This window comes from Leucopleurus acutus (genome assembly GCF_964270905.1).
Source record: "Leucopleurus acutus genome assembly, chromosome: 1".
In the NCBI taxonomy this organism is placed as follows: domain Eukaryota; kingdom Metazoa; phylum Chordata; class Mammalia; order Artiodactyla; family Delphinidae; genus Leucopleurus; species Leucopleurus acutus.
This window is the reverse complement of record NC_139142.1, coordinates 65,396,461-65,422,822: the sequence shown is the minus strand read 5'-3', so window position 1 is coordinate 65,422,822 and position 26,362 is coordinate 65,396,461. Positions and strand designations below refer to the sequence as shown.

At 37.5% G+C, this 26,362-nt stretch overlaps 1 protein-coding gene across 1 annotated transcript in view; it reads left to right on the top strand.

The window, feature by feature from the left end:
• Nucleotides 1–26,362, top strand: part of AKAP6 (A-kinase anchoring protein 6) — a gene marked incomplete at its 3' end in the record, with an annotated part of 361,949 nt that overhangs the window by 239,930 nt on the left and 95,657 nt on the right. Inside the window, exon 8 of the mRNA XM_082853308.1 lies at nucleotides 2,264–2,384. Coding sequence (XP_082709434.1) covers nucleotides 2,264–2,384 — 121 coding nt within the window. The remainder of the gene's footprint in view (nucleotides 1–2,263; nucleotides 2,385–26,362) is intronic.

Sequence of the window (26,362 nt, the reverse complement as noted above, 5' to 3'; positions counted from 1 at the left end):
CCAAGAAACCTCATGGAAGGATGAGAGAACAGTCTCCTCATGGGGGATGAGAGAACAGGGTAGCAAAGGGAGTCCTGACCACAGCTCTCTGACTACAACATCTCCACTTCAGGTTATTGTGAGGACATTGTTTAAGGCAATCTCCCAGACTTCCTAGCAGGAAACAGAGCTGACATCCTGGTGCTTTTGGCTTTCCCTTTAGGTCTTAGGCCAAGAGAGGGGCGGACACACATTTGAGCACCTGCTCCTCTTACCTTTATTTTGTTCTTAGTTTCCAAATCCACTGAGATGGAAGGGGTGAGCTTTTTCCTTCCTTTACCCTTTGCTTTTATTATTCCCCTGGATATTCTCTCCTGTATGCAAGTATTAGGATCATACTCTCCTAATTTGGGGGATAGCATTCCACCTTTGCCCTGTCTTTACGGTCAAAATGTGGGAGGGTGCAAGGAGAGAAAAACAATGAACATAATTCAGGAGGTATTTCTAAATGACTGTGCCCGTCGTGTGAGCAAATGCTTATTAGTCATTCCTTATTAGTCACTCACAGAATGAATAAAGAAAGGCTGATGGTTTATTTGTCCCTGTTGCAGTGGTTTTGGCTTGTTTGGTAGTATTTTGAAATGGGATAATATTTCAGATTTCACACGTATGCTGTAAGTCCTTGCTACTCCAAGTGAGACCCAGGACCAGCAGCGTTGTTAGGTGCCAACACTCATTAGAAACACAGAATCTCAGCCCCACCCTAGAAGTACTGAGTCAGTATCTGCATTTCAACAAGCTCCTCAGCTATGCCATATGCACATTAGAATTTGAAAAGCACTGCTCTAGACCACCTTAGCCTTACTAAAGGTTTCGGCTACATCACCTATACCCATCATTGGCATTCAGTAAACATTTATTAATTAATTCTATGTGTTAGCCAATGACAATCCGTGTCCTGGGCACTTACGGTTCTAATCAAGAAGCTTTATAATTATGGTAAAGTAATTAAAATAAACTAGACAATTCTAGATCTAGTCTCCTTCATCACCAGACACACCTTAATTTTTTTTGACAAATCTATTAAGATTAAATTGTAAGTTATGAAAAGTGGATGTTCATTTTCTTGGAAAGCAGTCATTTCGTGTATAGAGACAGGAACAAGGTGGTAATAAAATGCTCACTTGATAAATTCAGATTCATACCTGAGGCTGCTGCTTCATTAGTACTGATAGGGTTTTGCTCAGTTAGAGTTTGACAAGACTCTAGGATTTCTTTTAGGGGGATGATTTTGGGGAGAAGGACACAGTCATAGTTTTTCATTCTGCGCTTTCATTTTCTGATCACAGTGTTTTAGAAGAATCTGAGCTTTACTTATTCACCAAGCTTTCAAGAGAGAATCACATTAATCCTTTTAAGCTCCTTATTCTAATGATTTATTTTGTTGAAAACCACAGTGATCCTCCTTTGAATTTTAATGATTGCTGGCTATTCAGAGATTCATTGTTTTGACTTCCTGTCCTTACCTTTGTTTCCTACATGTCTGTGGGGAACACCTGTCTCATACTGGATCTGCCCCTGGTTCTCACTGGCTTACCAGAGTCACTCAAGCCTATCCCTGAGTGTTAAGCTGAAATGCTGGCTACTCATCCATGACAATATATGTAGGATATATGTTTGCAGAGATAGGCAGATAGACAGCAGAGGGACAGATAAATGATTGAGTCACTTCCCAGTGAAAATAATATTTTGGATATGATAGTATATTGTGATCATTTTAGAGAAGTTAGTTGAATTAGTATTCTTAATCATGAAGGTATTGGGATGCAATATCTGTGAAAAATCTAGTCATAGAGAAAGGGGTTTGAATGTTGAGAGTGCTGTTTTTACCCTAAGTTCTTGACTGTGTAACCTTCACAAGGCACTGACCCTCCATTTCTCATTCTGTTAAATATGGCAATGCTCTTTCTCAAGGACATAGTAGTAATCATTTTGTTCAAATGCTGCAAGTCCTCAGAAAGGGTGAACAAGTGGAAATAGCCATGATATGTCTCAGGTATGAGCATCAGAATTACAGGTTACATTTTCAAAATCTAAGCAATGGCTATGTCACAAGCTTGAGTTCCTATTTTGCTCTCTGTTTAACCACACAGAGAATTTTTCCTTCTCTTTTTATAGGTATCACCTAGGAACATCACAGGTTTTCAAGAATATATTATTGTAATATGAGATTTGAACAACTACACTGTATTTATGCATAATACATTCTGTGCCTTATCTTCAGGCTTCTGGACTTTGATTCAGAATATCAGGAGCTCTGGGATTGGCTGATTGACATGGAGTCCCTCGTGATGGACAGTCACGACCTGATGATGTCAGAGGAGCAGCAGCGGCATCTTTACAAGGTCAGAGCTACCCTTCTTGCCTTTACCTTGCTGTGGAAGATCTGATTAGCCTGACAAGTCTTTCTCTCAGGATATCTTTTGCGTTCATTGTATGTATCATGGTGTCTATTAGAATTCTCTTCCCTGTCCCCAAACTCATTTCCATCCCTTGTGTGCTGACAGGCTGCATGGACATCATAATTGCAAGAAAGTTCCCTTTATCACATTCTATTTGGTGTAATTCTATAGAAGGACAAAGGTTTATCTTCAAGATGAATAGCAATAAATGAAACTGCATTAATAAGTAGACTGAAACAAAATGAAGGATAAATGGATTGGTAACATTTAACAAAATGTGTTTTGATTGGAGTACTCAGGTGGGGTCTATCCACCCCTCAGATCTTTACAGAGATAAAAGAAATTTGCCTTCTGTTTGGCTTGCTGCTTCCGGGGTACAGGCCTTGTCCAGTTTAATGTTTATTGGTGTTACGTAGCGCAGACGTTGTCAAATTAAGTCAATGCATTTGCATGTGATTTAAGAAAACTGGCTTTGTACTCAACATATTGATTGTAGGCAATCCATCTAATAACTATCTATATTGTTTTCCATGTCTGTTAATTCACCCCTAGCTTAATGTGTTTTACCAATTCTATTTAAATAGTCTTAGAAGTTCTTACAAAACAACCAGGAGATTTTGACTGAAAAAAATGGTTGTAAGATTCAGTGTCTGAAAAAGCAGTTGGGGAGGGTAGAGGGACTTTCCACTGAAATATCAGACTGCAGTAAATCTTCCTCATTTAGGCAATTTTTATTGGAGTAATTCTGACAGTTGTCATCCTTGAATTGCTTTGAGCATATGGCATATTTCAAAGAGCAGATTGTGAATCATAAAAAATAAAATTAATAACTAACCACAGAATCAGCAACAGTATAATGACAAGAAACAACTACCCTCTAGCTTTTTAAAATTTCTTATAGAATAAGAAGTACATTCAAGGTCAAATAAAAGTTGTCTTCTTTCTTCTCCAATTTTTATCATTTTAAGTTACCTTTCCTTAATATATTATTTTAAATTTTACCTCCTCTAAAGAGAGAGATTTATTTTCAAGGGTCTGGTAGACTTTAATTAGTGTCCCTCGGGGATCATCTTAGTTAAGATAAGATATAAGCTCCCTAGGGACTCAGCAAAAGGTGATATTTTACTCCCTAAAGAATTCTGTCCAACATTAATCAAGTTTGTTGACTACTAGCTGTTTCCTATATGGATAGCTGTCCACATTACCCACAAAGCTACCATCTTCTGGCCTCACATATTGTTAGAGTAACAATTTCAACCTAATGTAACCAAAGCCAGGTGATTTCGCATTTCATGCCAGGATCAAGAATTATGTGTGAAAAGTGCCTATAAATCTATATTAATTTAATGGTACAAAAATATTTGTTTCATTCCTAAGACTTAAGCATTAAAAGTCCAGCCAAAAAAGAAAAAAAATACAAAAGTTATCTAATCATAAGCCATTATCTCAGATTTTATTTCACCCATGATGCCAAATAACATTTCTTTTCTTCTTGATGCATTTTGTATTTTGCACATAAACCACTATTTTTTTTAGAAACAGTGCTATTCTTTGTCAAAATCACATTCATATAATTTACATCACAATTAATAGGAAGACATTGAACAAAAAGTGCACTCTTCCTTTACTTGTGGTTTCCTTGTAAGTGCTCTGCCTGAGAATTCCCATTCTGGCATATTGAAGGCCATTATTCCACCCAGTCAGTACTTCTGGATTATAGTATTTTTCCAAACATTTATTTATTTATTTATTTATTTCCGGTACGTGGGCCTCCCAGCGTTGTGGCCTCTCCCGTTGCAGAGCACAGGTTCCGGAAGCACAGGCCCAGCGGCCATGGCTCACGGGCCCAGCCGCTCCGCGGCATGTGAGTTCTTCCCGGACCGGGGCACGAACCCGCGTCCCCTGCATCGGCAGGCGGACTCTCAACCGCTGCGCCACCAGGGAAGCCCTCCAAACATTTTTATACTGGGGCTCTTCATTTGTGACTCATGTCCTCTGTTTCTTCGTTCAGATGCTCAGCATATCTAAGCTCACTAGACTAGCACTGATTTTGCATTAGGCTTGTAAACAAATTAAAGATTATGTTAGAAACCAAGGACAGTGCTATAGGTTTGTAGAGGATCTCTCTTTATATAAGCTCCCAAATTATTCCAGACGTTTAGAAACCTCCAAAGCAATCCTGAGGATATTGATGAAGGAGTAATTTAGAACTTGGGGTGGCTCCTGAATTAGAAAAACTGAGGGAAGAAAATTAATCTCAGGTCTTTGCCAAGAATCCCCAGGGATTCTTAGGTTAGGTCAACATTTTCAGTGTCCCATTTCTCTGTTCTAATCTGCTTTTCTAGGAATCAACAAAACTAATGCCTTGGGCGAAGGAGGTTTGGAGCGGGTTGATCACAGAGACCCCTAAAGGACTAAAGCTTTTCAGTTGGTCCCCGGCCTTTCTAGGCTTTCAACACCATTTGAGTCTACCTTAATCATCTTTAATCTTAAAATTTGTTGGCCCTAAAGATTACCAATGCTTCATCAGCATTTTTCACCAAGGGTACCATTGACATTTGGGACAAAACAATTTTTTATTAGTTTGTGCAACCGTTCCTTCCACTACAGGACATTTGTTATTCATGTTCCTCTAGTCATTGTGACAACTCAGTTTGACACCCAACTCATTTCATAGAATTTTCAATCTATCTCAACGTATCTACATCATCTTCATTTCTTAAAATGCTTGTATAACAGCAAGAAAAATGCTTTGCCCTTGTATTCTTTGTTATTAAGCAAAGCACCTTACATGGTTGATATTGAACTAATAGTTGTTGAGTTAAAACAATTAAGGATGGGATTGAAGCTCATGATCCCTGCTATTAATGTAAACAATGAGGGTGAAAAACTTTTAAGAGAGACCTTCAACTGAGTGATGGTAAAATTCCCGGAACTGTAGATCAGGACAGAATCATTATTCCTGTTATCGTAGAATCTGAAACGTTTGTTCTCCTTTCCCTGGGGTGGGGCTCTCTCTGTTTCATCTTTCAGCTGATTTCCTGGTATGCATAGGCATGCCCAGACCCCAATTCTGCATTACTTAGTCCTAGGTTGATGCCTGAAAATCACCTTTGGAAATGTTAGGTTAGAGAAAAGATAGTAAGGTGGTCGTCAGTGAGTGTGAAGATTTTTTAGCATTTTCAACGTTAGACACCACCTTTCCTGACTTTACCTGTTTATTTTCTATTCTTGTCTCTGCTAGAAAATCATGTGACCTTAACTCCTAGATATGGAACTTCTGATAAAGACCCCAGACTATTCATTCAACAGACCTCCTGAGCGGAGCACCTGTTATGATATCTTGGTTACCCCAAACCAGCAAAATATTCAAGGAACTTTTAAAGGAAGAGAATTAGGTTTAACAGGCAAAGAATACATAGATACAACCTCACATAATTTAGAACCTTAATATAACAGTGGGCTGTAAAGTGGATTATCTGTTTAAAACATTTCTTGTTATTTTCAGATTGTTAGAAATTTAAGATCATTTTCTTTCTGATTAGTTTTAAATTGCAGGGCCATTAGAACAACCTGATTCTTATTAAAAAGTAACCACTCCCTTAAATATGTTTTCTTCTTTGTTTGGAGACAGTGAGACATACTGCCAATGTCTTTCCTTCCCCCTTTTCGGTCTGGCTCAGCCTCAGAATGGGGACCTTCTGAAGCTATTTTCTAATAAACATTGGCAGTATCATCAGCTTAGAAAACACAAATGTAGTCTTTTCGCGTCTTTTTCTTCCTCAATCTGAGAATCAGCTCCAAGGAGAATTTACTCCCACTCTCTCATTTTCTTTCTCTTCATTCCTGCTACCTTCCTAAGTAGGACAATTTAATTTGTCAAAAGTAACACCATGATTTTGAAAGTTCAGCTCCTATTTGGACTAGCGTTACGAAGCCAGAATTCATAATCACAGGGAGCTGTCTGCATGTGCATTAACTATTAATGGAGAAATATTTAAAACCCACTTGCAAAGGAAAAGCTTCATTTTTTCATATCTGCAGATCAAAGGTGGCATTATTCTTGGGTTCAGGGAAGCTCAAGACACCTCCTCCCCCATCCTATATATTTTATAGACTGAGTGGCCTGGAAGCATCTCCATGATGGGAGAGCTGGAGGCCAGGCAGCGGCTGTTGCTGCCGCCTTGCCCTCTGCAGCAGGCGCAGCTGGTTCTGGAGTGCCGTGAGGCTGTGCCCTGTCATGGGCTTCTTTCCTTGCCACAGGGCACTGCTGTTCTCTGCCACCTGCAGAGCACAGGTGACAGAGCCCCTAGCCGTCCTGGATTGGTGTGGGGTTTCAAGGGTTAAGTTCAAGGGCCCAATTCAGAAGTTGTAGGCTGGTGATTATTGTTATAATTAAACAAGAGCTGTTCTCAGGTAGTGTGAAGCTCACTAAAACACCACATTTATAGATTTGTTCCTTGAGTGAATGGCTTAGCTGTTGCTCATCAATAAAATATTAGATTATATTACTTCTCAGGGGTTAAAAATAACCCTTCCAGCTTAAAAAAAAAATAACAATATTAACACTCACTTCAACCAAGACCTGTGTACTTTCAGGGAATTTACACTGAAGATGCTATACTTAATTTAGAGGGTTGGTTACTCATGGTTTCTGCTTTTATGGGAAAAATGCAAGTGTCCTCTATCTTTCTCCATTGGCATATCTGTAAAAATATATCCTGTGTGAAAAAGGAAAAGAACCATTCATTCTATATAATACAATGCTCACTAAACATATTAATTGCATTTTTATTTTGTTATTGGTTTGAGGTTGTAAGAACTTATAAAAATTCACAGGGGAATAATAAAAATATTTTTAATATATAAGTACAAATCAGAACTGGGAAAATATATGTAAGCTGGATTCTATTTCTGTGAGAAGAGTTAATGTGTAGGCACATAGACTATAAGGTCCTACACAATTACTAAAGATGATCCTAGAAGTTTATTCTGGGTTTCCTGGTAGTGAAAGCAAAGAAGGAAATGTGGTCAAATGCTAAATTTATATTTTCCATGAGAAAAAACATTATACTTCCTTTGGAGAAATTGTTTATTTTGATACTTAGAAATGAAGATATTTTCTTTTAGGATTTTTTTGTTTAAGGGGTTAGAATGGTATAGTAGAGAAATGCCTAACCACAATATTTCTTACAAGTAGATTTCTGAACTTAATACTTCTTTTTTTTTTTTTTTTTTTTGTGGTACGCGGGCCTCTCACTGTTGTGGCCTCTCCCGTTGCGGAGCACAGGCTCCGGACGCGCAGGCTCAGCGGCCATGGCTCATGGGCCCAGCCGCTCCGCGGCATGTGGGATCTTCCCGGACCGGGGCACGAACCCGCGTCCCCTGCATCGGCAGGCGGACTCTCAACCACTGCGCCACCAGGGAAGCCCTGCCTGAACTTAATACTTCTGACAAATGAGTTAGTTATTTTTTCTCTGACTCTATTGCCAGGTAATGGTTAGAGATTTTGAGCACAGCTCTCGCCCATAGGTAGCTCCTTTCAATGATAGTGTGACCAGATGGAATTAATGAAAGGACATCGTTATTATATATTGGAAAAGGAGAGGTTATTAGTAAAATGAGAAAGAAATATAAATGTTGAAGAGATGGAAAAGCAGTTGAAATTAGTTAATTCAAAGTTAACCAAAGAAAAAAAGAATAAAGGAGTAAATTAAAATCATGGGTAGATGAATGAATAAATAAGAAAATGCTAAAAAATCAAATACAAACAAATTTTTAAAACCAAAACATTGAAAGACGAATTGTTTCAGGAAGAAAAGCCAGATACAAGAAAGGGCTAAATTTTAAAGGAGAAAATGTTACTTTAGAGAATTTGGGTGTATATTATAAGACAAGCATTATGACTTTTAAAAGAAACATGTATGGAATGAGATAAGAAATTCTGGGGGATAAGAAATACAGTGTAAAAGAAGAAAAATGGGACATAGTTGACTTGTTATTTTATAACTGTTGATGCCAAAATGATGCCATAGCTATGAACCAATCATAGAAAACAGATTAATCATGCTATTCCTATATTTTATAAATTCAACCCTCTACAATAGTTCTCTTTCATTTTGTTCTGGACTACATTGATCTAAATAATTTCAGATGTGGCTTGATACCTTTATGACTGAACTTGAGCTCTTAAAAATGTAATGGTAGGCTGGTTCATAGTCCAGGTCATAGTAGCTAGGATTAAAATAGAAGAAAATCCATGAACTTATTAAAAAAATTTACAAGAATAGAAGTACACGTCAAAAAATTAAATTCTGTTAATTAGGTCTTATATTGGAATTTCAGTACCTAAATTTTCTACCTTGATTGTTCAAAATGAAGCAAATTACTAGTTATTGAAGCCGTCAAGGTAAAAATGTACCAGATATATCAGGCACAAGAACCTAATGACAATTTTTTACCTCTTTCCCAGTAGATTATTTGTAGAGCTTAATTGTATGTTAGATTAAAACTCTATTAAGATAAGAAGAATATGCTTAAAATCATTATAATATTTCAAAAAACATTATCTAATCTTTTTTAAAGTGATCGGAATGGAAAAACCTAGGCCACCTCCACTGCTATCTAGAAGTGACTTTGTTGTTCCATTTTTATTAAAGTTCAAAAAGTCCTTAGATTAGTTGTCATATTAACTTGAGCGTTGATTAATCAGTGTTTGCTCTGAATACTTGAATATATGTATATGTTTTCTTTCTTTCCTTTTCTTTTCTTTCTTGAGAAAGGGCAAAACTTATCCTGAAAATGTTTAGAAGAAAAAGTAGATGGATGTGGTTTCTGAACAATATATGAAACACTATTTATGCTGGAGCTTATAATACCTATTTTCCTTGCTTTTTTAAAAGGAAAAAAAAAGAAGGATGTTAAGAGAATAATATGCCAAGAAATAGCTGGCTCTGTGTGCAGAGGGGCAAGGAAGGGAAGCCCCGCCAGCAGTTTTTGTCTCTGGCGGGTGAGCCACTGGCCGGAAGGTGCGTTGGCTCTCTGGGCAGCCTCTGCTGTATTGTGCTTCTCCCTCTCTCCCTGGCCTGGCCTGCTCTGGCCTAGAGTGGATCAAACAAGCCGTGGGGAAAGTTCCCCTCATTTGCATCACTTCTAGACAGCCCTGTCTTACTCTTTGCTGACAGGAAATCACTGTCTTTGTCACCTTTTCTCAGGGCCCTCCTTTTGGCAGAGATGGGCCATGTGACCACGCTTAATCACAACAACAGGGCTGGCTCAGGACTCAATGACATGTTTTCCTCAGCACTTCAGTAAATGGGGTAGAGGAGTCAGTAGGAAATGACTACATTAATTTTAGAGTGAAAAGATAATTAACACTTGAAGGACTAATGCTACAACCTATGGAATTATTATTCAAATTGAAGTTAATTCATCAAAAACTTGTGAAAACTATCTTCCCTAATGCAACTGTTTAAAAAAATAAACCTTGAATAGTAAGATTTGGGCATGTTGGAGGGAGAGTGGGAAGAAGGCGGGGAGAGAGGGGCTTTGGGTGGAGAGTGGAGAGAGAAGCGGGGATAAAGGGAGAGGAAAATCATAGCAGGCATTAGCTATGTTTGAAAAAGCAACTTAAATGGGCTAAAACTTCAACATTTGGGACTGCAGGCTGGAGCATATAAAACGCTTACTTAGATGATATGAATAGGACACTGGCAAACAAAAGCAGCAGTGTGCTCCTAGAAAACTGTGCTTAAAGGAGTTTCCTTGGCAACAGAAATGCAGTTCCAAAAGTAGACAGAACTTTCCTCAGAAAACATACTATTAATAACAACCTTCCGGAACAACTTGGAGCAATTTGACAACTTGGCAATAATAATGCCAAGTGTTCTGCAAATTAATCTAACACATAACTGTTATGTTTCCCTTGCCCATAGTTTTGCTGGACTCTACCTAGAACTCATTGCTTTTCAGTGGCACAAGTGTGAAAATTATTTCTAAATGTTGTCATGGAAAAAAGAAAACCAAAAGAAGTGCTAGTGGCCAACAGTGGCCAGTGATTGTGTTCAGCCTTTTGGAACCTACCAGAGAACTTGGTGTAATGAGATGAGTTTATTCCAATTAAAGCTATTATATTTAATATCTCATTACAACAAAGATACTTTCACAAACAAAACTTGGTAAAGGGTTAACAGCCTGAGATTTGCTGTGATGTGAAGCACATCTTGAGGCCATTGGTTATATAAATGTAACACTTCACTAGATACGTGCTGGGTGTTATTTTTAAAAGCATCATCATTTCTTGTCAGCCCAGAGAATGAACTAATCTTGGATCTACTTGGCCAATGGGAATCATTTGAATTCTCCTGAAGGCTATACATTTGCCAGCCAAGAAAGGAAGAATGTTCCGCTATTCTAACCTTTCTTGAATCCTTGGATCTAAAGGTTAAAAGTAATCAATATCTCATTGTGCTACTTGGTTTCACGGTAATAAGTAATAACCGTCATGTTAAAATCCAAATGATTGCAGATAGCACTTAAATGAGTTGACCTGTTTGGGAGATTTTATTAATTGCAATCAGGATAATCATTAGAGTTTGCTAATAAAAATTTGGATTAAATTGTGAAAATTTCAGCCTTTAGCTTTTGAAAAATGACTTTTACTTAATTAGATGTGAATGTGCAGTGTTCCCCCCCGCCCCATGTTAAGCTGAGATATTTGGCTTTAACTCTACATATTTGTAGATTTCTTTCTGGTTTTTATAAAATAAATTAGAGGAGCATTTAAGTTCCTTATAAGAAAGGGCGTTTGGTTCACTGCCACCTTTGGCTCCTGAACCACTCAACACTATATAGATATGTTTCAGATCAGTGACTTAATGGAAATGCCCCTCACCTACTTTTTAGCATTTCCTATTTTTAAATTACTTATTTGTAGCGGTTATATTCATATGTAAGCTAATCTGGTTTGAAGCTAGAAAAAAAGTTATATGATGTGTGATTAAACTTTACAGACAGCCATGGTAAGAACTGGGGGTTATTTATTTTGTCAAAAATAAGTACCAGAGTTTAAAGATGAAAACCAAGTATTGTCATTGACAAAGTGGTCTTAATATAAAAGGATAAATGTTAGGTTTAATGTTTCATGTAATTACATCAGGAAGGCATTGGTTATCGTAACTGTAACTACAAGGAAGTGTATAAGATATATATGCTATTGAATCCAAGTATTTCGTCTTTATTATCATTCTAGTTTTTACAGCTTGTTAGGATTTCATGCATATATTCCTAAAGCCGGGAGGTGGGGCTAGAAGGGTACATAAATAACGTTTTAGTTATTTCAAAGGAAGTCCAGGTACCTGTTCAGAATAGGCTGGTGAGCCTTGGCTGGGGATGGGGCAGGGGGCAGGCAAAGCTCAACCGAAACTCTCTAACCTCCTTCCTTTCTGTCCTTGTTTTACTACTATGTCTAACTTTAAATCCCATCCTTAAGCTTCATTTCTTTGTGGTGAAAAAGAGTGTACTCTACTGGATGCAGATAATCTATGGGGAGGGGGAGAATAATATTGAATTAAATGCCAATTTTAACATCTCGTTTAAATGGAAAGACACTGAGAAGGGAAGATAGAGTGGGGAGTGGGTAGAGGGAAGAAATCCAGAAAAGGGACCAAGGACGCAGATGTTACCTACTTCACCATTTGATAAGAAGGGAAGTATCTGTGTGTGTGTGTATGTGTGTGTGTGTGTGTGTGTGTGTGTGTGTGATGAGATAGGAGTAGGATGGAGGGACAAAAAAATTAATATTGGTCAAATCTTACTATTTAACTATGTCAGTGCCCTATGTACATCATTGTATTTAATGCTTACAATGATCATGGATTATTTTCCCCATTTCATGTACTCTGAGCCTGAAATACAGTTAAGTGGCTAGCCTGAAAGACACAGAACTAGTTTCTCAGTCAGATTAGGCTAGGGTTTGCTGAGATAACAAACAACCGCCAACTCTCAAAGGTTTAAACCTGCAAAGATTTATTTCTCATGTATTTATACTACATGTCCATCACAAGTTGGCTATGAGCTATCCTTCACATTGCTATTACTCCAGGAATCATACTCATGGACCAGCCACCCTCTTAAATATTCCCTCAATGTGGCAAAGAGAAGAGAGACTTCTGGAGGGTCTCACTCTAGTCACTAAATCTACTTGAAGGAAACACTTGTCACTTCCTCTCAATCATCGGCCCAAACGAATCGCATGGCTCCACCTTACTCCAAACTGAATGGGGAAATGCATTCCTACTATATGCTGGAAGGCAGAAAACTAGAAATATTTGTTGAGCTGCACCAATAACTACCACAAGAAATAAGTAAATAAGTCAGGGTTTGATCCTTGCCTGCTCAGTGTTGCCCCATATCCTCTTCTCTACAATAGGTAAAATTCGTGCAAGAACATTATTTCCGCCCTCTTCATGAACTTTTTGTGCTAAGATAGAAAGAAGAAAGTCCTAAATATTTAGATGGTACATCTGCAGAGAAAACATGATGGGTTTGGGCTGGTTCTTTAGCCACTCATCAGCCTTTCTTAAGCACCTCAGCACCCTGGGGAAGTGTTGCCATAACAGGAGCCTCCTGTTATATTCTGTCAGATTCAGGAAAGCCAAGGCCGAAAATATTTATGTCATTTTGGGAGATGCACTAAAGGCAGCATTGCCCAAGGAAGATTCAACCTCATGGATTCTGTTATTGCCAAAGGGAGTCATTGAAGAAGTGTCCCCATGGAGAGATGCTCTAGAGGAATATCATTTACAGAAAAACCACCTTCCAGTCCTGTCAAGGAAGCAAATGCATTTCTCAGAAACAAGGGCATTCCAAGCATATTTTTAATAGAGTGGGCATTTGTGAAGCTCATACTTTCTTAAAATAGGCACTTCTGTGACACTCTATCCCTAATGAGGCGCACTGGGAAGCTAAGAGGGAAGAGTGGTCTTGCTGCTGAACCTTGATTCATTTACCTAAGACACAATACACACACATACACACACACACACACACACATTTTCTTTCTCTAAAGCTAGGAAAGAGTCAACCAGACTAAAATCCTTATTGCTTTTGGGGTTGATTTCAAATTTTCTTCCAGTCTTTCTCAGACCACAACTTTCTCCAATAGGATATCTATACACCCCTGAAACTCGTCTGAATTTACTACTTCGGCTGCTTCTTAAGTGGTTGATTCCATATGCTCATAGACGTTTGCATAAAGCTTTGTGATCTGTGATATTCCCCTTGTCACCTCATTTTAGCCATTGGAAACTAGTAAGTCTGTGGAAGAGGTACATACATTTAGGCATACATTTATGTGTGTTTACACATATGCACACATATACAAAGTATTAACATGTTGAATTAAAAGAATCTTTCATCAGAATTGAATCTGGATGAAGTCAGACTCCTTGGACCAGACATGCTGGCTGTCCCAAGACATTTAAATCATGCATATATAAATAACTATACAAACTCTTTTCATATCTGCCAAGTTTCAGTCTGGAGCTCATTTCTATGTTATAAAATTTGGCATACTGGATTTTGCTACCTTCATTACAATAGAATTATCCCTTTCAATACTCACAGGTGCCTCCCTGAGAGAACCCTCCTCGAGAATCATTTAGCCATGAGTACTTTGTTATTAATAAAATGCATATTTTTAAATAATATGATAGATTTAAACTTTGTGGACTAAATTTGAGAATGAATGATTATAATTTTTGTTAGATTTCACATTCCAAGGGCAGGATTCATGTCTGTGTTGTTTATTGATATAGTTCCAGTGCTTAGCACAGTACCTGGCACAGAATAGAAACTCAATAAATATATGGTGAGAAACATTTTTCCCATAAGGTTTATTTAATAATCTATTAATTAGATCCTATTAATCAGAGCTATGCTATCAACTCATTACTTTTTCAAGAAAACAATCCTATTTTCATGCTGTGGTAATTGAGTCTAAAACTTCATGGCTTCCTCTTACATTATATATAAAAAGAAAAACAAAAATTTCTCTCCTTGAAAAACCAATGTGCCTTAAGGATAGTTCTTAATACTCAGAGTACCCAGATTTGGCCAGGTTGATATCAGGGGAAAAAACATGGTGATAGGGAAAAAAAGAGGGAGGGAGGAAGGGAAGGACAGTGACATCCATGTCTGAGACAAATGGTACAAAAATGTACAGCTAATCACCATAATTCTATGGCTAGTTTCCAACCTTTCAAACTGTAGTATTCACTGTTGTATTCTTGATTATGTAGACAATCTCAGTACAAGTGTTTATACATGTGAGGATAACATGAACCGTGCAAATGTGAAGCCTAATAATAGAATAATAAGTATAGGTAAACATGAACAGTCATTTGAAATGTGAAGTATGTCACCACAATTTGTTCTTGTACCATAGTTACCAGGAGATTTTACTGACACTTTCATTGTAGAAAATCTGGTTTGACTTCAGAAGAGTGTGTGTCTAAAAATTTAGTCATGAAGGGGTGAGAAAAATAGGAGATTTGGACTTTGTCTGGCTCTTTAATCCAAGTCCGTCATGATGAGAGTGAAGTGGGGAGAGAGTCTAAAAGACTGACTCATCTTTCCAAAGCTATAGCAAGCCAATTCAGAATATGAAACTTAAAAAACTAAATTTCACTTCTATAATGTCAAGAAAAAGCTGAAATGTAATTTCGAAACTTACTCCCACTCTTGTATTTAAAAATTTTATACTCATTATTTAAAAAAATAATCCTCATATATGGTCATTTATACTTTTAGTGATTAATTGTAAGCTTTAATGATTTTAAGCAATAAAGAAAAGGTTAAAAGATGTGCCATTTAAAATTAGAATTTGATAAAGATTCGTGATAAATTCACTTCTTGCCCCTCTTTGTGTCTACTTTGGCATCCTTTTGGGTTTACTGTCTTCCCACTGAACTTTGTCCTTCCTCCTCAGCTGGGACATGCTGAGATTTGAAAATAAGCCTGAGGAACACTTCTCTCTGTATGGTTGTTCTCTCCTCTTCTTCACTCTCTTCAGCCTGGTGATACTAAAGACCCATTCCTTGAATCTCTGGTTTTCTTATAAGCCATGAACAAAACTCCTCACGTTCCTGAAGACTTCAATATAAATGAATCTCTAGAGTTGAGCTCATTGAATTTTTTCTCTACAACAAGGGAGTATAGCACAAGAGCCCAGATCTGGCTAGCATTTTATAACCAGTGTTTGGATGATACTTTAAGAGGCTCCATCCATCCAAGTTTGGGCTGGAAAAGGAAATAAAGTATAGAAACACTGTCAGAGCCTTTTCTGTTTACAAAAAGATCCAGGGATACCATGAATAATGCCAGAAATTTCATGTGACAGCCAGCTCTTGCAGGATTTTTGAGGTCACCAAGTTCAGGAAATAGTTACAGAAAGCTGACTGGAGCTCAAAGATTTTTTAAAAAAATTAACTGAAGTAAATAATTGTGTTCCCTGTCCATTGTCCACGCTGCTGCTCAGACATGTGCCCTCCTGGGGTGGACGTCTCCCCAGAGTTAGGTAATATTTGACACTCAATACTTTCTGAATTGAATCACCTGCTTAACAAGTGTTTTCTCCTGAATCTTCCAAAGTGAATCCCTTAGAGGTTTTGTACAGTTATTTACCCATGAGAAGTAAGAATTTTACCTGAAGTTTCAGGACTGCAAGTGACCTCAAAACGCCCTTCATTTCATTTCCTCTCTTTCAGAGATTGTTTTTTATCCATTCCAGATAGGAGAGAATTTGTCCTCCATTAAAGACCTTTCCAGAGGGAATTCACAACCTTCCATTAAAATGTTTAACAATTCTCACTGCCCTGAAAGTCTTCTTATATCTAGTGTAAATCCCTTCTGTTGTTAGGTTTAATTGTCAAATCAGCCAGAATCCATGTGCCATAAGTAAATCTTTTCTATTTTCCAATATAGTCACATATCTGAATCTTTCGCAGTTTTCTTTTCAAGTTAAAAAATCTTTTAAAAATCCTTTATTTCAGTTTTGTCTACACTCCATCTAAATGAAACCACTTCAATCCTCTTTTGTAGGAGAAAATATGCTAATATTGAGAGACTGCTGGTAAATCCATGTATTTGAGGGGCCTTAGTGAGCTCTGTGGATTTCTGCATCAGGTTTTTCAACTTTCTCTTATTAACAGTTAATAAAATAGTTCATGGTTTGTTTGGAAGAGGAATGTGGTCTGAGATGGTATGACTTACAGTGTATACCTGGGGAAAAAAAGAGTTTAAAAAGAAAAAGAAAATAAGATAAAAATGGACCAAAAGAATCCTCTTGCCACTTAGGGACAGAGCTGCTGCTTCTCCCAGTGGATGTGTAATATATTATTTATGTAAGAGTGAGCATCATGTTTTTGGCTCACATTCCATTTGGAACAAATATGGTATGACAGTTTCTTTGGCTTATTGTTGTATACGTGGCTATCTATTTTTAATACATTGCTTTTGTCATTTTTCTGTGCTTGCTTGCATCTGTTGTTATGAAAACTGACATAAAGCTTTTAAACATAAAAGAAGTGATGGAGAAAGAGATGGTGAGAGACAACATTTCAAGAGAACGTGAGGTAGAGAAACAGGAGCAAAGTCACCATGGAGGGAAACCAAAAGCAGCCTCTGCAGGATGAATGAGAGGGAGGGTCAGAACAGGTGTCCGCAATCACAGAGAAAAATGGTCAGGAGGCTACATAAAGCATTTCTAAGTTAGAGGGAGCAGAGTACATTATACACCAAATTATTTAAACTTTTTTTTTAATAGTCAGCACAGCACCTGACATTTTTTTATTATTAATTAGTTTATTTGTTTATGACTGTGTTGGGTCTTTTGTTTCTGTGCGAGGGCTTTCTCTAGTTGTGGCAAGCGGGGGCCACTCTTCATGGCGGTGCACGGGCCTCTCACAATCGCGGCCTGTCTTGTTGCGGAGCACAGGCTCCAGACGCACGGGCTCAGTAATTATGGCGCACGGGCCCAGTTGCTCCACGGCATGTGGGATCTTCCCAGACCAGGGCTCGAACTCGCGTCCCCTGCATTGGCAGGCAGATTCCCAACCACTGTGCTACCAGGGAAGCCCCGATTTAAACTTTTTAAGCTGCAGTTTTTAAACCTGTGAAATGGGGATAGCACCTACCCTGAAAGGTTGTTAGGACCATTGAGGTATGTAAGGGGTTCAGCCCTGTGCTTGTAGTAAATAGTACGCGCTCAATACATAGTACACAATCAGGGGTTGACAAACTACAGCCTGAAGGTCAAATCCAGACTATAGCCTGGTTTTTTTCAAATAAAGTTTTATTGGAACACAGCCAGGCACATTCATTATGGATTGTTTGTGGCTGTTTTTACACTAAGATAGCAGAATTGAGTAGTTTCAGCAGTGACTATATGTTTAGGCTCACAGGCCTAAACTGTTTACATGCTCACATGCCTAAACTATTTACAGTTGACCCTCGGACAGTGTGGGTTTGAACTGCATGGGTCTACTTATACATGGATGTTTTACAGTAAATAAGTGCTACAGTACTACATGATCCACAGTTGGTTGAATTCATAGTTGCTGAATCTCAGGTGGAGAGGGTCCACTGAAAAGTTATACTTGGAATTTTGACCGTGTGTGTGTCGGTGCCCCTAACCCCCGAGTTGTTCAAGGGTCACCTCTACTATCTGGCTCTTCACAGAAAAAGTTTGCCAGTCCCTGGTATAAATAATAACTATTATGGCAACATTTTAGGAATATACGTTATTCTACAGACGAATGATTTTCCAGTTCAATTTTCTCTCTGTTGTATTGCAATAATGCATGTTGACTATCAGTTTTTTGCTCAAGGTTCTAGTTTTTCTTTTTTAACAACCCCAAATCTGCCTATTTTGCTTGCTTTTCAATGTAATATTAAATGGTTAATTGGTTCATTTCACCACCAGGTGGCCTCCTATACTCTAGCGTGCTTGTGGGACCCAAAGGAAAGCAGAGAGTGGCTCTAACACACTTCTTTCAACTTTGGCTGTGATTCTGCTTTTATGAGTATTTCTCTGGCGGCTGGACTGCTCTGAAATCATTCTATGAACCCTAAATTTCGTGTCTGACCCCGAAACAGAAATTTACACTGACCTTTTTAGAAAATGAATTATCAATCAGACTTAGAGTAAAAACAAAATAAAAATATGTAGCTGCACACTCTCACATACACACGTACAACAAAGTGGAGTTTAAAAAAAAGTTTGGCTGTTACTCTAAGAGCTTTACCACAACTCAGTCACACTCTCATATGCATCCTATCAGGATTAACTGATCTCGAGGCTTCCTCAGGAAAAGGCAAAGGCCACTGTCACTCAGATCTGCACGTATTAAATTCTCTTGAGGATGTGAATGGACTTCATTTCAGTGCCTCAGTTTCTTTATGTTATTTTATAATCTAGATCCTCTTTTGAGTGTTCTTTGATCTTATTTTTAAGCTTCACTAAAGACCAGTGATAGGAAAAAAAGATTGGAAAGCCCTGTGATAAAGCACAAGGAGGCCGGATTCTCCCTAGGCACTGACACTCATGCTCTCAGGTTTCATTTTCTTCATCTGTAAAGTGAGGGGGATGGACTAGGTAGCTCCAAGGTGTGTTCCAACTTCAATATTCTCTCTTTGGTGAAAAAACAAAGATTGTTCTAATTAGTAATTGATTTTGCCTATAGGCAATCTGGCAAAAATCAGGATTTTAGGAACAATTTCAAAGCTAAGGAAACAATATATATTTGAATTAATATAATTTTTTTGGAAAACTACCATAACAGGGGTAATTTCTAATTTTTTTAAAATAAATTTATTTTACTTATTTATTTATTTTTGGCTGCGCTGGGTCTTCGTTGCTGTGAGTGGGCTTTCTCTAGTTGCAGTGGGCAGGGTTACTCTTCGTTGTGGTGCACAGGCTTCTCATTGCGGTGACTTCTCTTGTTGCGGAGCTCGGGCTCTAGGCGCACGGGCTTCAGTAGTTGTGGCACACGGGCTCAGTAGTTGTGGCTCGCGGGCTCTAAGAGCACAGGCTCAGTAGTTGTGGTGCACGGGCCTAGTTGCTCCACAGCATGTGGAATCTTCCCAAACCAGGGCTTGAACCCATGTCCCCTGCATTGGCAGGCGGATTCTTAACCACTGTGCCACTAGGGTAGCCCAACAGTGGTAATTTCTAAATGCCATGTTATTTTTAGTTCATCTCAGATAGTAGTCATAAATACATATTTTATGAGCCTTCTTGGACCCTTTCCTTTCCATTTTACTTTTATTCAGTAGTAGATAACTATTCTTTTTTTTCAGATTTATATAAAATTTCATTTGTTTTTAAATGAATTTTTATTGGAGTAGAGTTGATTTACAATGTTGGGTTAGTTTCTGCTTACAGCAAATTGAATCAGTTATACATATACATATATTCACTCTTTTTTACGTAGCTATTCAATCAGGTTCTCAACAGTGTCCTTTGCTAAATCTGTTATGGAAGTTCAGCTTTCTCTTTGACATCTTATTTTCCACATATTTTAATTTTCCTACCGTTTTCTTTAGGCAGAGTTACCAAATGTTCCTCAGATTTCTTGACAGCGTAGAATAGATATATTTATTTATATTTCCATTGAAAATGGGTCACTTCACATCATATGAACAACGTGTTCTTACCTTCTGCTTGTGTTATGGTATGTACACCCCTGGTTTGTATTTCATTCGTCACATTGGATGTCATGGCAAATATGGCTAAAGGCATTTAGCTGTCTATGACAAAAAGACCAGAATGGTCTCTAGGGTATTTTGGTAGAGAATAGGCTCACATTTGAATTCAAAGTCAGCCCTGGGAGACCTAGTGACAGACGATCACACTAATTCCAAATTCCCTACTGGGGCTACTTCTCTGGAGAGCTATCTGGTTAAAGGCGGATTCATATTTACTTGGGGAAACATTGATTTCAAGTTTTTTTCTACTTTCCAAACTGTACTAATTAGTATCAAGCCCCACTAAGAATTTATGAAATTTGCATCACTTTCTGTGTGCCTACACACAATGATATTTCCTACCTTAATTCTCCTTTCTCACATATATTTTAAAAATTAAATATGTCCATATGTTCTAATACATGTATTAGGAATTAATGGTTGAATAATTCCACCCTTACTTTAAAAAGTAAGGAAGAGTAAGGAATGATGCTGTCTGACTATGAAGATGAGGTAATAAGCATTTGTTAGGTATTACTATATTCTATGGAGAACAAACTAAAAGGAAGGTTATCCTTTTCCATAGTAATTTATAATCCATTTAGAAAAATAAAACCAAAAAACATGAAATTACAGCCAAGATAGCACATTTGTGTGGTATAAAAAAAGTGCTGGGCTTCCCTGGTGGTGCAGTGGTTGAGAGTCCACCTGCCGACGCAGGGGACATGGGTTCGTGCCCCGGTCCGGGAAGATCCCACATGCCATGGAGCGACTGGGCCCGTGAGCCATGGCCGCTGAGCCTGTGCGTCCGGAGCCTGTGCTCCACAACAGGAGAGGCCACAACAGTGAGAGGCCCGCGTACCGCAAAAACAAAACAAAACAAACCAAAAAAAAACGTGCTCGTCTTAGAACACCTTTGTAGAAGAAATGAAATTTGAACTGGACCTTGCCAGATAGAATTTTAATAAGTTGAATGGAGACAGGTGCATTGCAGAAGAATGCAATATGGGAAAACCCCTCAGATTTGGGAATTAGTTTGACATGCTCCTAGGCCTTTACCAAAATCAGGAAGACACACTGGGGAAGAGTAACAAACCAATGGCAAATCACAATAGCTTTCAGCCATGTGTTCAGTGGAAGTCAATAAAAGGCAAGGTTTTTTTCCTACTGAATTTTGATTCCTAGATTCAGTGTTTTATTTAGTGAAGGGAAGTTTTACATAAATATACAAACTAGGGGCATAAAAGAGATGAGAAAAGTTATGCCACAGATTATTTTTTTTAGCGTGCAGCATTTGGATCAAGTGTGAACAAACACTTGAATATAGTGCTTATTATGTAATAGGAATTGTCTAGGACATTGCATATATTAGCACATTCAGTCCTCAGGGCAACCTTATGAAAGAAGTATTAATATTATCCCCCGATGAGCAACTAAGGCGTAGAGAATTACACAGCTAGTAAGCAATGCAAGCAGAGTTTAAAAATGGGCAATCTGATTCCAGGCATATATTTTCTTTTTTTTTTTGGCCTAACTCTTTGAAACTCATTAGTTCACAAATTAAAATGTTTGGCATGGGTCCTTTTCTGTTTCCATGTTTATAGAACTTGGTTATTAAATGGTCATGTGTGTATAGATTTTGAGAAGTAGTATTACTGGGTAATATCAACATGTTCCCTCCTCCCTTCATTAAGGGTAGAGAAAAATAGTAATGCTTTGTTGATATATTTTCTAAAAGATCAGGGAAAAAATATATATATATATAGTACCTTTTCAATGACTCCCCTCCAGTGTGACTTGTTTTACTCTCTAATGTAGACAATAGTTATAGTACCTTATTTCTAAGACATATAAGAAAAATGAATGGGAAATTTGCATTCTTACTTGCAAATGGGTAACAGACCAAAAAAATCTTATTACAAAAGTCATGTTATTAAAAGTAGAGACTTTTTTTTTTAATGATGCATTTTCCACAGAGATTTGAAATTTTGTAGAAACTGACCTATTTACTTCTTAAAATATATCTGTGGTGGGTAAGTGGCGAGTATATCATTGTCCCTGTCTTAAATGGAACAGATTTTACACAGAAATATGAAACAGTATCCCTTGGACCATGTAGCAAGCCACCAATATAGCAAAGGCAGAATTAACAGTCACGAGGAAGATGGTGCCCAGTGAAGAGGCTCCCTATCGATGGTGCTTAGAGAAAATCCTCGAAATCACAAATTTTAGTACCTATTTAGTCTTGAAAAGTGATCCTTTATTATGGATGTAAACTGTACTAAATGGCCACATCCTGGTACTTCTGCCTCTTTTTGTTCTCATCTCCTCTTAGTGAATTTTTGTAGCCCTCACACAATTTTTTAAGCCATCATTATCATATTCTTTCATCTGATTATTTCAGGGAAGTCATTCACTAAAGACCTTCTCTCCAGCTGTGATTTTCTTCCTCTTCTGCAATACTTTTATTTTTATGTAGTTTTTGTGGTTTATTCTCTGCGGACTAGTTATTGTTTCCCCATCTGTTTAAACCTTTGTAATTTTCCCTATTTACTTATTACTTTCTCTCCATCCATCTATGCATTTCCTTCATTTTGTTCTCTAAATCTTCTCTCCATCCGCTTCCTTACTTTTATCACTTGTGTGATTGGATACACATACATACACATACACACAAACACAGTATGTTTCTCTTTGATGCGCTGTTTTAGTAAACTTACTTGAATGTTTATGGTAGACTCCCTTACATAACTGGAAAAATGGTTAAAAGCAGTTGTCACAACCAAGGTTTGCTCTTTATAGTCTTAGTTTACACTAATACATTTTTACCTGTACCCCAGAGCTCCTGGATGACAGGTATGACTAACAGTGAGGACTCTCCTATCTGCCCTTTTAGCCTTAGCCGCATGCTGTTGAAGATGTATGGAGGTTTGGAAGATGAGCCCACACCAAAGTGAATCTGGCTGTAGAAGCTATAAGGGTGGGGTTCTTAACTGTGTTTTGACTACTCTAAAGTCACTTTGGATGGCATTCTTGACTTTATTTACATTATCCTCCCAGGGCCCACCAATTTCCTCAGATTTCTGGACTGATATCTAAAGACGCATTTTCAAGAATAACAGAATGGCCTAGCAAACTAAGCTGAAATTCTTCCAGAAAATTCTGTTTCTGCCTTTTAGCATGGTCTTATTGACCTTGGGCAAGTCACTTAACGTCTGTGCATCAATGTTTAACCCGTGAGACAGAAGTGATATTACTAACTTTCCCCATGGGTTTGCCGCGTAGGAGAACAAAAAAGAGAAAAATCCATTGAAATGACAGTGAAGCTTTTTGAGGCTGAAGCAAGACACAGTACTTAAAGCTTAAAGCCTAAAATCTTTAAAGTTTATTTTCTTAAAAGCTCTGTCTGGTAAATATGGACATGTACCCCAAAGAAACAAAGAAGAGAGGCTAGAACAGAAGGGTTTTTAAGTCTATAGCAGTCTCGTGTTAGAACTAGAAATTGGAGCCAGCCTCTTGCATTCTGATCAAATATTATTGCTGTGAGAAAACACTGAACTCATAAAAGGTGTCCTTAAATATTTAAAGAGCTGCTGTCACCTTCCTCTTTTCTTTGATACATTTTATAGGAGCTTTTCTTATATTAACCATTCCTGGCCATGGGAAACGATTAAATTTGTTCACTGTTTCTAAAAATTCTATACGGGATGCTTTAACCAAATAAGTTTTACTGAGCATTAAATTCAAAGAGAAATAAGGCAATCACCTGCTACTCATTTCTGTGTACTATATAATTTTACCTGGCATATATTTCAACAGCCTGATACAGGCTCACCTGGTCTTTTAGGAGAAATTCAAATGAATAAATATTTTCCAACTACCTTCTATATCTAAGCCATAATGCTTAGAGTTACAGCAGATAGAGGGTCAACAAAACATGGTCCCTGACCTTATATACTCCATTGCAGGAGCTTATATCCTAATTCTGAAACAACATTCATCCTCATCTGATGTGAAGACACCCAGAGTACTCTCAAAAAGTGGCCTAAGAGATCGAATATTTTATTATACATGGACTCAGGCAGTCACCAAGAAGAACCCCATGGCATTATGGATCTATTAAGATTATAGATGTTAAAACCCTTTGAAAGGTTAAAAACACCCTACCAAAGAAAAGTCATGGTGTGAATACATAAAGGTATGAGGGCATTTCTCTTGTGTTTTCAGAGCAGACAACCCTGGAAATGTTTTGATTGGCTCTGTCTTAACACCTTCATGGTGAGTTCTAGACATGCTTCTCAGTGCTGGAGTCTATGGCCCCTAGGGAATGCCCATATGCACTAAACTTGAAAAGATTGTTTTTGATCATGACAGTATGGGGGACAGTGCTTTCAGCCTTCATTTAGGCCACTGATTTTCACAGATTTTCAAAGTTACCATGTTCGGCAGTAATATCTTTTGATACACTACAATGGCTACAGTGTTCTACTTCTCATTTTTCTTGTCATCCTCAAAGAGAAAGCAGGATACTCTCTTTGGAGAAACATTATCAACAGAGTTAACATAAGAAATCTATAGTTTCTTCCTCATGAGATTCATTTGGCGTTATGTTTGAGGTGAGCAACATCTTGGCAACTGCTTTGGTTTAAAACTCTATGTGATTTGGGAAAAGCACGTTTCAGAATGTTTAATTCAGTGATACAAAAGGCACTAATGAAATATGCATGTATGAATTTTATATCATATTAGTTCCCTCTTTCTTGAAATCTGAATAAAAGCCAAACATCTGGATTACGTTTGAAAAGCCTGAATTTCCAATTTTCAGAGAGATTCAATCTATTTTGACATTGCACACTTAGCCTTAACATTTACAGTGTGTTATTAACATTACTTGCAATTGTAAAAAAAAAAGTCCAGATTTAAACAAACTTGGTCCCTCCTAATGCTAAAAATATATCTATATTTGAAATGGCTGCTGCTGCACAACTGTACACATCCATGCTTTAGGCTTCGTCAGCATTTCTATTATAAATGCATTGAACAGGCCTGTAATTCAGCTATAAAGATATGGGGTAAGATTTGATATATAAATTCTCCCATGATTGTATATTAAAACAACAAAAAGCAGTTCATGTATCACTTAGTTTGAGAAACTATTCATTGACTCAGTGTTTTCTGAAGGCCTCAAATGTTCAAGATACTCCATGGTTGACCAAAAAGGCATGCCCTCATCCTTTGAGAGTTTATTCTTCAAATTTATGACAAATGACAAGATTTCTATTTTTGTAGATATTTGGGTATATTTTGGCAGCTGGACTAAAGGCAAGTGAATACTTATGGTCATAATTTAGAGAAGTAAATATGGATGCTAATGCTTTATCTCATTTCATTATCTTAGTTTTTTTTAAGACAGAGCTGGTCAATTGAATTTTAGGAGATGAGGCAAGAAATTCTATGTGCAACAAGAGATCAAGGGCAACAGAAGAATGTGATGTTGTATTTGAAGTTTGCATAATAGTAAGCCTCAGTGGGTTTTAATTTATTACACTTAAATTTTTACTGGATTTCTTGTCGCATATATTAGGTGAATCTTATTCTTTTGTGACATACAGAGAACAGCTTACAGTCAAGGACTTCCCTTTTCTCTTCTTATTTTGCTTTATTAAAAAAAATCAGTCCATTAAATTATATAGTAGTATCCAATTAAACAAAAATAAATGTGATTGAAGGCATTTGTTTAGGTTGGGAGATGGGAAACAAAAGAAATGGTATTTTAAATTAGAAACTTTTTTAAAGGAGAAGACTGGGTTTCATTACATTAACTGCTGCTTCTCATGTCTTTTTTCTTTTTTTTTTTCCATTCTACACTGCATACTCTAACAGATATTACATAATTGCATAACTGTTCTTACTATTTGCTGACATGACATTACAACAGCCCTGATAGGGTATATCATAATGAAACTGTAATTAGAACAGTCATGATGTATTATGGCAATGATCCACATCGTCACTGAAGTGCATTGGAATGAACAGAAAACCCATTGAGATGTGCAGATTTTCGACATAATACAGCAGAACCATGAAGTTTCATAGCATGTAGGAGAAATTGCCATTATGCCCACACTGCTGGCAGCAAGAGTTATAACACGTTTCCTAGATACCTGCTAGAGAAA